The sequence below is a fragment of the Melanostigma gelatinosum genome (genome assembly GCF_949748355.1).
Source record: "Melanostigma gelatinosum genome assembly, chromosome: 20".
Classification (NCBI taxonomy): domain Eukaryota; kingdom Metazoa; phylum Chordata; class Actinopteri; order Perciformes; family Zoarcidae; genus Melanostigma; species Melanostigma gelatinosum.
Genome location: NC_136653.1, coordinates 16826831 through 16840644, shown reverse-complemented (window position 1 = coordinate 16840644; position 13814 = coordinate 16826831). Strand labels below are relative to the sequence as shown.

Sequence of the window (13814 nt, the reverse complement as noted above, 5' to 3'; positions counted from 1 at the left end):
AGTATTAGTTCGGTCTAGGAGTGCTGTTCTTTGGGCATATAATGAAGCGGTCATGTCTGCTGCGTGAACTGTACTTGATAAGAACATGCAGATGAGGCGATGCAAAATACAGAATACACAAAAGAGAGAGGGGGGGGGGGTTATAAGGGGATCAGGGGACCCAACAGTAAATATTTTGCCATGAAGAAAACATAATTTAAAAATGTCTACACGTCATTGCAACCATTTCAGAAGAGATTGAAACGATGATGTTCCTCCTGGTGTCTGTCCTCCTCTCTGTAGTTTTTTCTCTTAAAGATAAATCAATCAATGAACAATAACTATTGTGTTCTGTTCAATGCTGTTCCATGTAACCACAGACAGGTACATTCATGCAAGGTGGGTCATAGATGTGGATACAGAGACTACAGTTGGATTAGTCTGACATCATGTGGTGCCTTGTTGCAGTTGCAATAACTTCTTTCAGTCCGCTTCCTTTCAGTTTTTAAGACTCATTAGCGTCACATCCTTGTTGTTTTCTAATGTACGCAGACAAAAGTTTGAAGAACAAAAATGTCACCTTCATTCTCAGGTTCTTTAATCTCTTATATCAGTAATTCCTTCTTTAATGTGGTACCAAATACATGATATAACAGTTAGTTCACACGCTGATTAATTCAACTCAACACCAACATGGAGTTGGGTTGTTGGTGTTAGATCAGAGGGAATTGTGTAGATTACTTGATGTTGTTGTAGCTCAGATATTAGACCAGCTGACACTCACCTCGCTACAACTACCAGTGCTCTTTATCAAGATATTTGCAAGTAGAACTGTTATCAATTGGGCAAAAATACAAGAAAAAATAAAAAAAGAACAAAGAAAAACACATTTATACATTTTGAAGGTGTGCTTTTATTTGTTTCCACATTACACAATAGTGTAATTATGCAAGTGCATTATGATTCACGCTGACATCCAGACTCGACTTTCACTTGCAAAGCATTCAAATTCAAAATCTTTCTGATGTCATGTTAAGACATCGTTTAAAGGCGGAGCTAAGGCCATTTTCATACATGTTCATGCCGTGGTCTGAGACAGTCCAAACATATCATTAAACATAAACAACTCTCCCCAGTCCCAAAACTAGAGAGCTAAAACTCAGAGGTCATCATGCATAAACTGCTCCAGAATAGCTTGTTGATTAAACTTTCCTACGTCACGGATACAACATATGAGAGCTCTAAATTTAGGTGGAGTTCCCTTTAGTGCCTTTGGAGACAGCAGAGCTCCAAACTTTGTCAGGTCCCCTGTGCAACACCAGGTTGCCCTCAGAGGTCAGTTCAAGAGGGCAGCCCTTCCTCGCGAGGGCCGGGTGGCATGGGGACATATGTGTTAGTGCGCCACCTAGTGGTGCCAGCCTCGTCATACATCACCAAGTCGTGCAGTGTCTGATTCCCACCCAGTCTGCGGGCCATAGATGACAAAGAGCCATTTTGCTCTTATCAAAATGTTCGTTGCCAAAAAAAAAGGAATAATTGCTTGTAAATAAAATATAATCTTTGATGAACTTCTGGACTGCAAATAAATCTGGTTTACTCACTTGGAGCATAGCCCTCCACATCCCCTTGCTGGATATCAGGTATTGTCCCTTTAGGAGATCTTGATTTTGAAGTGGTTCTTACTCATAATTAAAAACAAAAAAACATTGATGTTTTAAGTTGCAAAACCCCTGAAAATGGCATATATGTTGTACATATAAAAGTGTAGAGTACTTACCGCTTTGAATGTGACACCACGTCAGTCTGAGAGCAGAAGTGAAGGAGGTGAAACTGACAGCTGGTCTCTGCAGCTTTATATCATCTCAGCTGGAGGTGGAGAGGAAGCAATACTGTCTTTGGGGAGCAGTCCTGTTTACCATGAAGCTTTTTAAAGTGTTTTACTCCAAAACTTTTGCACACATTTCCCAAATCAGAACTTAAAATCAGCTTTTCATACTGCTAAGGACGATGAAGAAAGCTGTCTGTAAACTTTGTCACATATCGGAAATTGTAAAGAAAATGAGACAGCATACATGTTTTATACAGATAGAATGATCTCAGAGTCATCTGTGAAATGTTTATTGTACAATTGCTGAGTTTAATATAGTGTGGAGTGGCTATTTGTCCATAATTAAAAACGCAAACTTGAAACAAACTTGAAATAAAAGGCCACTTAGGCATCACAGGGATGAATGGTACACAGAAATACATTTGACAAGCAAACTTCAGTGAATCTTTCTTTATCTGGTTGCTGTAAATGGTGGTTTAACTGATATACAACAAGAACGCTGACGTGGTACATGACCTAATGCACAGCCAGCAGCTACTAAAGCTCTGACCTGAAGGGTCACCAAGCCCTCTGATCATGCCTACTTTGTTTTTTTATGTTTATTAGAACGTTTCTTGCATCATATTGTGTATAAGTGTAAGGGCTATATGTATAAAGCTATCGTTTTGTTTGAGTGAACTGCACTCATGTTCAATAACATGTTGTCATTTTGTTCGTTGCCATCTTGTTTTTTGCAACCAGAAGCAACACGAGAGCTTGAACAAGCTGATGAATGAGAACATATTGCTGATAATCTCTGTGTTTTACTCATAATTTCAGATTTTAACACAACTCTTATTTCAACTCAGTTTCCATGTTTTAGTTGTTTTGAGTTCATCACAAATGTGGCTAAAATCACACAGTGTATCGATTCATTATGTTCAACTTTCATTCTGTTTTAAGTCAAAGAGTTGTTTGTTCTGAGGTTGAGCTGAGATGCAGAGACACACTTTACCCTGATCATCGCTCTCTACAAAGAGAAGCAAGGAACTCATTGATGGATTGTGAAAAACATCTTTTATTTGATTCCAGATTACACAGAAGGAAGGTTTACTGGTAACTCAATCTGACACTGGAACATGATGTTCACATACAATGAATCACTTCATGCCTCTGCTTTGATCAGAGTTCCAAATCTCCTCACTTCTCCTGTGCAACGTCAGTTTTCCTTCATCGGTCAGGGAAAGGCGGCACATGTTAGCATCGGGTCCGTAGGTGTTTGTTGACCACTTGGGTGTGTCACACTTGTTGTACATCACCAGGTTGCAGTCAGCCTGCATGCACAGGCGGATAGCGTCTGATCCGCAAGTGTCTGAAGCCCACACAGGCTTCCAGCCATAGATGACAAAGTTACCATCATCCTGCAGGAGGAAAAAGACATTTGACTGTTATCAGAATCATGTACTTTTACACAGACCAGAGCTCATGCATCACGCACCATCATAAGTGTCTGGAGCGCACAAATATTCAGTTACTCACCTGGAAGATAGCCTTCCACTCCCTGTTGTTGGACAGCAGATAGTCTCCCTTGCAGAGCTCATCATTTCTGGACAAGTAGTTCTTACTCATGATTCTGCAACAAAAAGAAAGTCTGTTGTTTCATGTAAAACACTGAAAATACATTGTTGACATTTGTTCTGTTGGTTGGTTTGCCATTTCATTTGTGCAACACCAGTGGTATTTCTTTACTGAAAAGTAGTTATTTTCACCTGACATTCATTTTTACACACAGTAAGTATTGTGCACCAATTATCATTTTAATTTCAACAGCACAGATTTAACAGTCATTTAATGACTCGTTCATGCATCAAACACAGACATGTATTCATCTATCCATCAGAGTCAAAGTAAAGAACACTTACAGGGTTGAAGGTCCAGTCCGACTGCAAGCAGAGCAAAATGAGTGAAGTGCAAGAAGAGAAATTCACTCCATTTATATTCACCTGAGCTGGGGGAGGAGAGAGACGGGGGACAGAGAGGGAGTGTCACCTTCTTATCTTTTTTTCCTGTTTTCAGAAAATGGATGTTTTGATTCCAAGGAAGTGATTCTCTGAGGGTGAGTTATTAGTCAGTCATTTCAGTTCCAAAGAAGTCTTTCTTAGTTGAGAACAACGATTATAAGCCTGGGGGAGGAGAGAGACGGGGGACAGAGAGGGGAGTGTCACCTCCTTTTCTTTTTTTCCTGTTTTCGTAAATCATCTTCTTAAAACATCACAAACATGCAGGTCTTTTTAAATTTATTTTATATTGTTTTATTTTTTTAGCAATAGGATGATATTTGAAGGGGGACATGATTGACAGACAAAATATGTTGAACATTTTTAGATACTAATCAGTGATTAACACCTTAACCAGCCGCCAGTACTGAAAGAAAGTGCTATATATATATATATATATATATATATATATATATATATATATATATGTATATATATATATATACATATATATATATATATATATACATATATATATATATATGTATATGTATATGTATATGTATATGTATATATATATATATATATATATATATACATATACATATACATATATATGTATATATATATGTATATATATATATATATATATATATATATATATATATATATATATACATATATATATATATATATTATTAACTGTTCCATTTTTTTCCAATCAGGCCAAAAAAAAGGACTAAAACATCATTGATGGATCTGAAAAAATGAGAAATATATTGAATATTTTTGGATCAGCTATTATAAAAAACATAATTAGCCACCAATACAAGAATAAGCACTGGGAATTACTCTTATGAACATCCATGAGCTTGCACGGGATGCAAAACCTGTGCTGAAGATCTGACTCCAGCTTGGTGTCCACTCTCTCAGCGCTGCTCTCTGGACAATGATTATAAGCCTGCAGCATTGAGCTACACTGTGATGAAATGTTTTGAGAAATATACTGTTAGACCCTTGACAGGTTGATTATAGACAAGGAATGATCACTGATGATCAGTTAGTGGTGTCACCCACTTAGTCCTTAGACACGTGGAAGACATGAAGACATATGAACGTTTACTTTTCAATGATTTTAGTTCTCTTCAGCCTTATTTATAACTGGACAAACTGAAACAGAGGAATACAAATTCCTTATCTGATGTTTTTCTTTCTCTATAACTCACTGAGTCCAACATGTAAATGTCAGTAAAGCCATGTCTGACCCTAAATCTATTCTACCTGTCCAACTGAAGGTGAAATTCACAGCTTGTTACTCCGTCTTTATATTACTTGAGCTGGAGATGACAAGGGAGTGGTATGATTACGCAGTGCAATACACTGGAATTCTTAGTAAGCAGTGATGACGTGTTATTGTGATAAGAATCCTGGTTAAAGATTAACTCTGAATCCAATCTAGTTCGCATGATAGCAAACATGCGAGTTGAAATTTGTGTTTATTTAGATTATGTGTTCCGTATTACAAGGAAAACAATAAAACTCTTATGTTGGCATTTTAATTTCAGACATTTTTTTCTGTGTGCAGCCGTTCCATGTAACCACAGACAGGTACATTCATGCAAGGTGGGTCATAGATGTGGATACAGAGACTACAGTTGGATTAGTCTGACATCATGTGGTGCCTTGTTGCAGTTGCAATAACTTCTTTCATTCCGCTTCCTTTCAGTTTTTAAGACTCATTAGCGTCACATCCTTGTTGTTTTCTAATGTACGCAGACAAAAGTTTGAAGAACAAAAATGTCACCTTCATTCTCAGGTTCTTTAATCTCTTATATCAGTAATTCCTTCTTTAATGTGGTAATGTGGTCATGTTAAGACATCGTTTAAAGGCGGAGCTCATCATTTTCATACATGTTCATGCCGTGGTCTGAGACAGTCCAAACATATTATTAAACATAAACAACTCTCCCCAATCCCAAAACTAGAGAGCTAAAACTCAGAGGTCATCATGCATAAACTGCTCCAGAATAGCTTGTTGATTAAACTTTCCTACGCCACGGATACAACATATGAGAGCTCTAAATTTAGGTGGAGTTCCCTTTAGTGCCTTTGGAGACAGCAGAGCTCCAAACTTTGTCAGGTCCCCTGTGCAACACCAGGTTGCCCTCAGAGGTCAGTTCAAGAGGGCAGCCCTTCCTCGCGAGGGCCGGGTGGCATGGGGACATATGTGTTAGTGCGCCACCTAGTGGTGCCAGCCTCGTCATACATCACCAAGTCGTGCAGTGTCTGATTCCCACCCAGTCTGCGGGCCATAGATGACAAAGAGCCATTTTGCTCTTATCAAAATGTTCGTTGCCAAAAAAAAAAGGAATAATTGCTTGTAAATAAAATATAATCTTTGATGAACTTCTGGACTGCAAATAAATCTGTTTTACTCACTTGGAGCATAGCCCTCCACATCCCCTTGCTGGATATCAGGTATTGTCCCTTTAGGAGATCTAGATTTTGAAGTGGTTCTTACTCATAATTCAAAACAAAAAAACATTGATGTTTTAAGTTGCAAAACCCCTGAAAATGGCATATATGTTGTACATATAAAAGTGTAGAGTACTTACCGCTTTGAATGTGACACCACGTCAGTCTGAGAGCAGAAGTGAAGGAGGTGAAACTGACAGCTGGTCTCTGCAGCTTTATATCATCTCAGCTGGAGGTGGAGAGGAAGCAATACTGTCTTTGGGGAGCAGTCCTGTTTACCATGAAGCTTTTTAAAGTGTTTTACTCCAAAACTTTTGCACACATTTCCCAAATCAGAACTTAAAATCAGCTTTTCATACTGCTAAGGACGATGAAGAAAGCTGTCTGTAAACTTTGTCACATATCGGAAATTGTAAAGAAAATGAGACAGCATACATGTTTTATACAGATAGAATGATCTCAGAGTCATCTGTGAAATGTTTATTGTACAATTGCTGAGTTTAATATAGTGTGGAGTGGCTATTTGTCCATAATTAAAAACGCAAACTTGAAACAAACTTGAAATAAAAGGCCACTTAGGCATCACAGGGATGAATGGTACACAGAAATACATTTGACAAGCAAACTTCAGTGAATCTTTCTTTATCTGGTTGCTGTAAATGGTGGTTTAACTGATATACAACAAGAACGCTGACGTGGTACATGACCTAATGCACAGCCAGCAGCTACTAAAGCTCTGACCTGAAGGGTCACCAAGCCCTCTGATCATGCCTACTTTGTTTTTTTATGTTTATTAGAACGTTTCTTGCATCATATTGTGTATAAGTGTAAGGGCTATATGTATAAAGCTATCGTTTTGTTTGAGTGAACTGCACTCATGTTCAATAACATGTTGTCATTTTGTTCGTTGCCATCTTGTTTTTTGCAACCAGAAGCAACACGAGAGCTTGAACAAGCTGATGAATGAGAACATATTGCTGATAATCTCTGTGTTTTACTCATAATTTCAGATTTTAACACAACTCTTATTTCAACTCAGTTTCCATGTTTTAGTTGTTTTGAGTTCATCACAAATGTGGCTAAAATCACACAGTGTATCGATTCATTATGTTCAACTTTCATTCTGTTTTAAGTCAAAGAGTTGTTTGTTCTGAGGTTGAGCTGAGATGCAGAGACACACTTTACCCTGATCATCGCTCTCTACAAAGAGAAGCAAGGAACTCATTGATGGATTGTGAAAAACATCTTTTATTTGATTCCAGATTACACAGAAGGAAGGTTTACTGGTAACTCAATCTGACACTGGAACATGATGTTCACATACAATGAATCACTTCATGCCTCTGCTTTGATCAGAGTTCCAAATCTCCTCACTTCTCCTGTGCAACGTCAGTTTTCCTTCATCGGTCAGGGAAAGGCGGCACATGTTAGCATCGGGTCCGTAGGTGTTTGTTGACCACTTGGGTGTGTCACACTTGTTGTACATGACCAGGTTGCAGTCAGCCTGCATGCACAGGCGGATAGCGTCTGATCCGCAAGTGTCTGAAGCCCACACAGGCTTCCAGCCATAGATGACAAAGTTACCATCATCCTGCAGGAGGAAAAAGACATTTGACTGTTATCAGAATCATGTACTTTTACACAGACCAGAGCTCATGCATCACGCACCATGACAAGTGTCTGGAGCGCACAAATATTCAGAGTTACTCACCTGGAAGATAGCCTTCCACTCCCTGTTGTTGGACAGCAGATAGTCTCCCTTGCAGAGCTCATCATTTCTGGACAAGTAGTTCTTACTCATGATTCTGCAACAAAAAGAAAGTCTGTTGTTTGTAAAACACTGAAAATACATTGTTAACATTTGTTCTGTTGGTTGGTTTGCCATTTCATTTGTGCAACACCAGTGGTATTTCTTTACTGAAAAGTAGTTATTTTCACCTGACATTCATTTTTACACACAGTAAGTATTGTGCACCAATTATCATTTTAATTTCAACAGCACAGATTTAACAGTCATTTAATGACTCGTCCATGCATCAAACACAGACATGTATTCATCTATCCATCAGAGTCAAAGTAAAGAACACTTACAGGGTTGAAGGTCCAGTCAGACTGCAAGCAGAGCAAAATGAGTGAAGTGCAAGAAGAGAAATTCACTCCATTTATATTCACCTGAGCTGGGGGAGGAGAGAGACGGGGGACAGAGAGGGAGTGTCACCTTCTTATCTTTTTTTCCTGTTTTCAGAAAATGGATGTTTTGATTCCAAGGAAGTGATTCTCTGAGGGTGAGTTATTAGTCAGTCATTTCAGTTCCAAAGAAGTCTTTCTTAGTTGAGAACAACGATTATAAGCCTGGGGGAGGAGAGAGACGGGGGACAGAGAGGGGAGTGTCACCTCCTTTTCTTTTTTTCCTGTTTTCGTAAATCATCTTCTTAAAACATCACAAACATGCAGGTCTTTTTAAATTTATTTTATATTGTTTTATTTTTTTAGCAATAGGATGATATTTGAAGGGGGACATGATTGACAGACAAAATATGTTGAACATTTTTAGATACTAATCAGTGATTAACACCTTAACCAGCCGCCAGTACTGAAAGAAAGTGCTATATATATATATATATATATATATATATATATATATATATATATATATATATATATATATATATGTATATATATATATATATACATATATATATATATATACATATACATATATATGTATATGTATATATATATACATATACATATACATATACATATATATATATATATATATATATATGTATATATATATATATATATATATATGTATATATATATATATATATACATATATATATATATATGTATATGTATATGTATATGTATATATATATATATATATATATATACATATACATATACATATATATGTATATATATATGTATATATATATATATATATATATATATATATATATATATATATATATATATATATATATACATATATATATATATATATTATTAACTGTTCCATTTTTTTCCAATCAGGCCAAAAAAAAGGACTAAAACATCATTGATGGATCTGAAAAAATGAGAAATATATTGAATATTTTTGGATCAGCTATTATAAAAAACATAATTAGCCACCAATACAAGAATAAGCACTGGGAATTACTCTTATGAACATCCATGAGCTTGCACGGGATGCAAAACCTGTGCTGAAGATCTGACTCCAGCTTGGTGTCCACTCTCTCAGCGCTGCTCTCTGGACAATGATTATAAGCCTGCAGCATTGAGCTACACTGTGATGAAATGTTTTGAGAAATATACTGTTAGACCCTTGACAGGTTGATTATAGACAAGGAATGATCACTGATGATCAGTTAGTGGTGTCACCCACTTAGTCCTTAGACACGTGGAAGACATGAAGACATATGAACGTTTACTTTTCAATGATTTTAGTTCTCTTCAGCCTTATTTATAACTGGACAAACTGAAACAGAGGAATACAAATTCCTTATCTGATGTTTTTCTTTCTTTATAACTCACTGAGTCCAACATGTAAATGTCAGTAAAGCCATGTCTGACCCTAAATCTATTCTACCTGTCCAACTGAAGGTGAAATTCACAGCTTGTTACTCCGTCTTTATATTACTTGAGCTGGAGATGACAAGGGAGTGGTATGATTACGCAGCGCAATACACTGGAACTCTTAGTAAGCAGTGATGAGGTGTTATTGTGGTAAGAATCCTGGTTAAAGATTAACTCTGAATCCAATCTAGTTCGCATGATAGCAAACATGCGAGTTGAAATTTGTGTTTATTTAGATTATGTGTTCCGTATTACAAGGAAAACAATAAAACTCTTATGTTGGCATTTTAATTTCAGACATTTTTTTCTGTGTGCAGCCGTTCCATGTAACCACAGACAGGTACATTCATGCAAGGTGGGTCATAGATGTGTTTTTTTCCTGTTTTCAGAAAACGGATGTTTTGATTCCAAGGAAGTGATTCTCTGAGGGTGAGTTATTAGTCAGTCATTTCAGTTCCAAAGAAGTCTTTCTTAGTTGAGAACAACGATTATAAGCCTGGGGGAGGAGAGAGACGGGGGACAGAGAGGGGAGTGTCACCTCCTTTTCTTTTTTTCCTGTTTTCGTAAATCATCTTCTTAAAACATCACAAACATGCAGGTCTTTTTAAATTTATTTTATATTGTTTTATTTTTTTAGCAATAGGATGATATTTGAAGGGGGACATGATTGACAGACAAAATATGTTGAACATTTTTAGATACTAATCAGTGATTAACACCTTAACCAGCCGCCAGTACTGAAAGAAAGTGCTCCAGGATCTTTATCTGTGATAATCATGGGTTTGTTTTGAATGTATATGTATATATATATATATATATATATATATATATATATATATATATATATACATATATATGTAACCACAGACAGGTACATTCATGCAAGGTGGGTCATAGATGTGGATACAGAGACTACAGTTGGATTAGTCTGACATCATGTGGTGCCTTGTTGCAGTTGCAATAACTTCTTTCATTCTGCTTCCTTTCAGTTTTTAAGACTCATTAGCGTCACATCCTTGTTGTTTTCTAATGTACACAGACAAAAGTTTGAAGAACAAAAATTTCACCTTCATTCTCAGGTTCTTTAATCTCTTATATCAGTAATTCCTTCTTTAATGTGGTACCAAATACATGATATAACAGTTAGTTCACACGCTGATTAATTCAACTCAATACCAACATGGAGTTGGGTTGTTGGTGTTAGATCAGAGGGAATTGTGTAGATTACTTGATGTTGTTGTAGCTCAGATATTAGACCAGCTGACACTCACCTCGCTACAACTACCAGTGCTCTTTATCAAGATATTTGCAAGTAGAACTGTTATCAATTGGGCAAAAATACAAGAAAAAATAAAAAAAGAACAAAGAAAAACACATTTATACATTTTGAAGGTGTGCTTTTATTTGTTTCCACATTACACAGCGGGCAGGTTCATTATGATTCACGCTGACATCCAGAGATCACTTTCACTTGCAAATCATTCAAATTCAAAATCTTTCTGATGTCATGTTAAGACATCGTTTAAAGGCGGAGCTAAGGCCATTTTCATACATGTTCATGCCGTGGTCTGACACAGTCCAAACATATCATTAAACATAAACAACTCTCCCCAGTCCCAAAACTAGAGAGCTAAAACTCAGAGGTCATCATGCATAAACTGCTCCAGAATAGCTTGTTGATTAAACTTTCCTACGCCACGGATACAACATATGAGAGCTCTAAATTTAGGTGGAGTTCCCTTTAGTGCCTTTGGAGACAGCAGAGCTCCAAACTTTGTCAGGTCCCCTGTGCAACACCAGGTTGCCCTCAGAGGTCAGTTCAAGAGGGCAGCCCTTCCTCGCGAGGGCCGGGTGGCATGGGGACATATGTGTTAGTGCGCCACCTAGTGGTGCCAGCCTCGTCATACATCACCAAGTCGTGCAGTGTCTGATTCCCACCCAGTCTGCGGGCCATAGATGACAAAGAGCCATTTTGCTCTTATCAAAATGTTCGTTGCCAAAAAAAAAGGAATAATTGCTTGTAAATAAAATATAATCTTTGATGAACTTCTGGACTGCAAATAAATCTGTTTTACTCACTTGGAGCATAGCCCTCCACATCCCCTTGCTGGATATCAGGTATTGTCCCTTTAGGAGATCTAGATTTTGAAGTGGTTCTTACTCATAATTCAAAACAAAAAAACATTGATGTTTTAAGTTGCAAAACCCCTGAAAATGGCATATATGTTGTACATATAAAAGTGTAGAGTACTTACCGCTTTGAATGTGACACCACGTCAGTCTGAGAGCAGAAGTGAAGGAGGTGAAACTGACAGCTGGTCTCTGCAGCTTTATATCATCTCAGCTGGAGGTGGAGAGGAAGCAATACTGTCTTTGGGGAGCAGTCCTGTTTACCATGAAGCTTTTTAAAGTGTTTTACTCCAAAACTTTTGCACACATTTCCCAAATCAGAACTTAAAATCAGCTTTTCATACTGCTAAGGACGATGAAGAAAGCTGTCTGTAAACTTTGTCACATATCGGAAATTGTAAAGAAAATGAGACAGCATACATGTTTTATACAGATAGAATGATCTCAGAGTCATCTGTGAAATGTTTATTGTACAATTGCTGAGTTTAATATAGTGTGGAGTGGCTATTTGTCCATAATTAAAAACGCAAACTTGAAACAAACTTGAAATAAAAGGCCACTTAGGCATCACAGGGATGAATGGTACACAGAAATACATTTGACAAGCAAACTTCAGTGAATCTTTCTTTATCTGGTTGCTGTAAATGGTGGTTTAACTGATATACAACAAGAACGCTGACGTGGTACATGACCTAATGCACAGCCAGCAGCTACTAAAGCTCTGACCTGAAGGGTCACCAAGCCCTCTGATCATGCCTACTTTGTTTTTTTATGTTTATTAGAACGTTTCTTGCATCATATTGTGTATAAGTGTAAGGGCTATATGTATAAAGCTATCGTTTTGTTTGAGTGAACTGCACTCATGTTCAATAACATGTTGTCATTTTGTTCGTTGCCATCTTGTTTTTTGCAACCAGAAGCAACACGAGAGCTTGAACAAGCTGATGAATGAGAACATATTGCTGATAATCTCTGTGTTTTACTCATAATTTCAGATTTTAACACAACTCTTATTTCAACTCAGTTTCCATGTTTTAGTTGTTTTGAGTTCATCACAAATGTGGCTAAAATCACACAGTGTATCGATTCATTATGTTCAACTTTCATTCTGTTTTAAGTCAAAGAGTTGTTTGTTCTGAGGTTGAGCTGAGATGCAGAGACACACTTTACCCTGATCATCGCTCTCTACAAAGAGAAGCAAGGAACTCATTGATGGATTGTGAAAAACATCTTTTATTTGATTCCAGATTACACAGAAGGAAGGTTTACTGGTAACTCAATCTGACACTGGAACATGATGTTCACATACAATGAATCACTTCATGCCTCTGCTTTGATCAGAGTTCCAAATCTCCTCACTTCTCCTGTGCAACGTCAGTTTTCCTTCATCGGTCAGGGAAAGGCGGCACATGTTAGCATCGGGTCCGTAGGTGTTTGTTGACCACTTGGGTGTGTCACACTTGTTGTACATCACCAGGTTGCAGTCAGCCTGCATGCACAGGCGGATAGCGTCTGATCCGCAAGTGTCTGAAGCCCACACAGGCTTCCAGCCATAGATGACAAAGTTACCATCATCCTGCAGGAGGAAAAAGACATTTGACTGTTATCAGAATCATGTACTTTTACACAGACCAGAGCTCATGCATCACGCACCATCATAAGTGTCTGGAGCGCACAAATATTCAGTTACTCACCTGGAAGATAGCCTTCCACTCCCTGTTGTTGGACAGCAGATAGTCTCCCTTGCAGAGCTCATCATTTCTGGACAAGTAGTTCGTACTCATGATTCTGCAACAAAAAGAAAGTCTGTTGTTTCATGTAAAACACTGAAAATACATTGTTGA

The 13814-nt window shown here is 37.4% G+C and overlaps 3 protein-coding genes across 3 annotated transcripts; all 3 read right to left on the bottom strand.

Moving 5' to 3' along the window:
- Positions 1–2846: 2846 nt before the first annotated feature.
- LOC306794513 (B-type lectin plumieribetin-like) lies at positions 2847–3735 on the bottom strand. Its single transcript, XM_079292619.1, has 3 exons — positions 3709–3735; positions 3326–3419; positions 2847–3207 (listed from the first exon to the last, which is right to left on the bottom strand). The coding sequence occupies exons 2-3, from the start codon at positions 3413–3415 to the stop codon at positions 2947–2949; spliced, it is 351 nt and encodes a 116-aa protein (XP_079148745.1). The 5' UTR covers positions 3416–3419; positions 3709–3735; the 3' UTR covers positions 2847–2946.
- Positions 3736–7488: 3753 nt separating this feature from the next.
- LOC306794226 (B-type lectin plumieribetin-like) lies at positions 7489–8370 on the bottom strand. The gene is made up of 3 exons (XM_079292216.1): positions 8350–8370; positions 7970–8063; positions 7489–7849 (listed from the first exon to the last, which is right to left on the bottom strand). The coding sequence occupies exons 2-3, from the start codon at positions 8057–8059 to the stop codon at positions 7589–7591; spliced, it is 351 nt and encodes a 116-aa protein (XP_079148342.1). The 5' UTR covers positions 8060–8063; positions 8350–8370; the 3' UTR covers positions 7489–7588.
- Positions 8371–13185: 4815 nt separating this feature from the next.
- LOC306794042 (B-type lectin plumieribetin-like) lies at positions 13186–13754 on the bottom strand (the record flags this gene model as incomplete). The annotated part of the gene is made up of 2 exons (XM_079291904.1): positions 13186–13546; positions 13665–13754. The coding sequence occupies 2 exons, from the start codon at positions 13752–13754 to the stop codon at positions 13286–13288; spliced, it is 351 nt and encodes a 116-aa protein (XP_079148030.1). The 3' UTR covers positions 13186–13285.
- Between the last annotated feature and the right edge of the window lie 60 nt (positions 13755–13814).

Bases quoted from the DNA above. Each gene is read 5' to 3' on its own strand.
- LOC306794513 (XM_079292619.1), bottom strand. From the start codon at position 3,415: ATGAGTAAGAACTACTTGTCCAGAAATGATGAGCTCTGCAAGGGAGAC. The intron at 3,208-3,325 runs GTGAGTAACTGA...TTCCTCCTGCAG, and splicing joins AGTGGAAGGCTATCTTCCAG to GATGATGGTAACTTTGTCAT.
- LOC306794226 (XM_079292216.1), bottom strand. From the start codon at position 8,059: ATGAGTAAGAACTACTTGTCCAGAAATGATGAGCTCTGCAAGGGAGAC. The intron at 7,850-7,969 runs GTGAGTAACTCT...TTCCTCCTGCAG, and splicing joins AGTGGAAGGCTATCTTCCAG to GATGATGGTAACTTTGTCAT.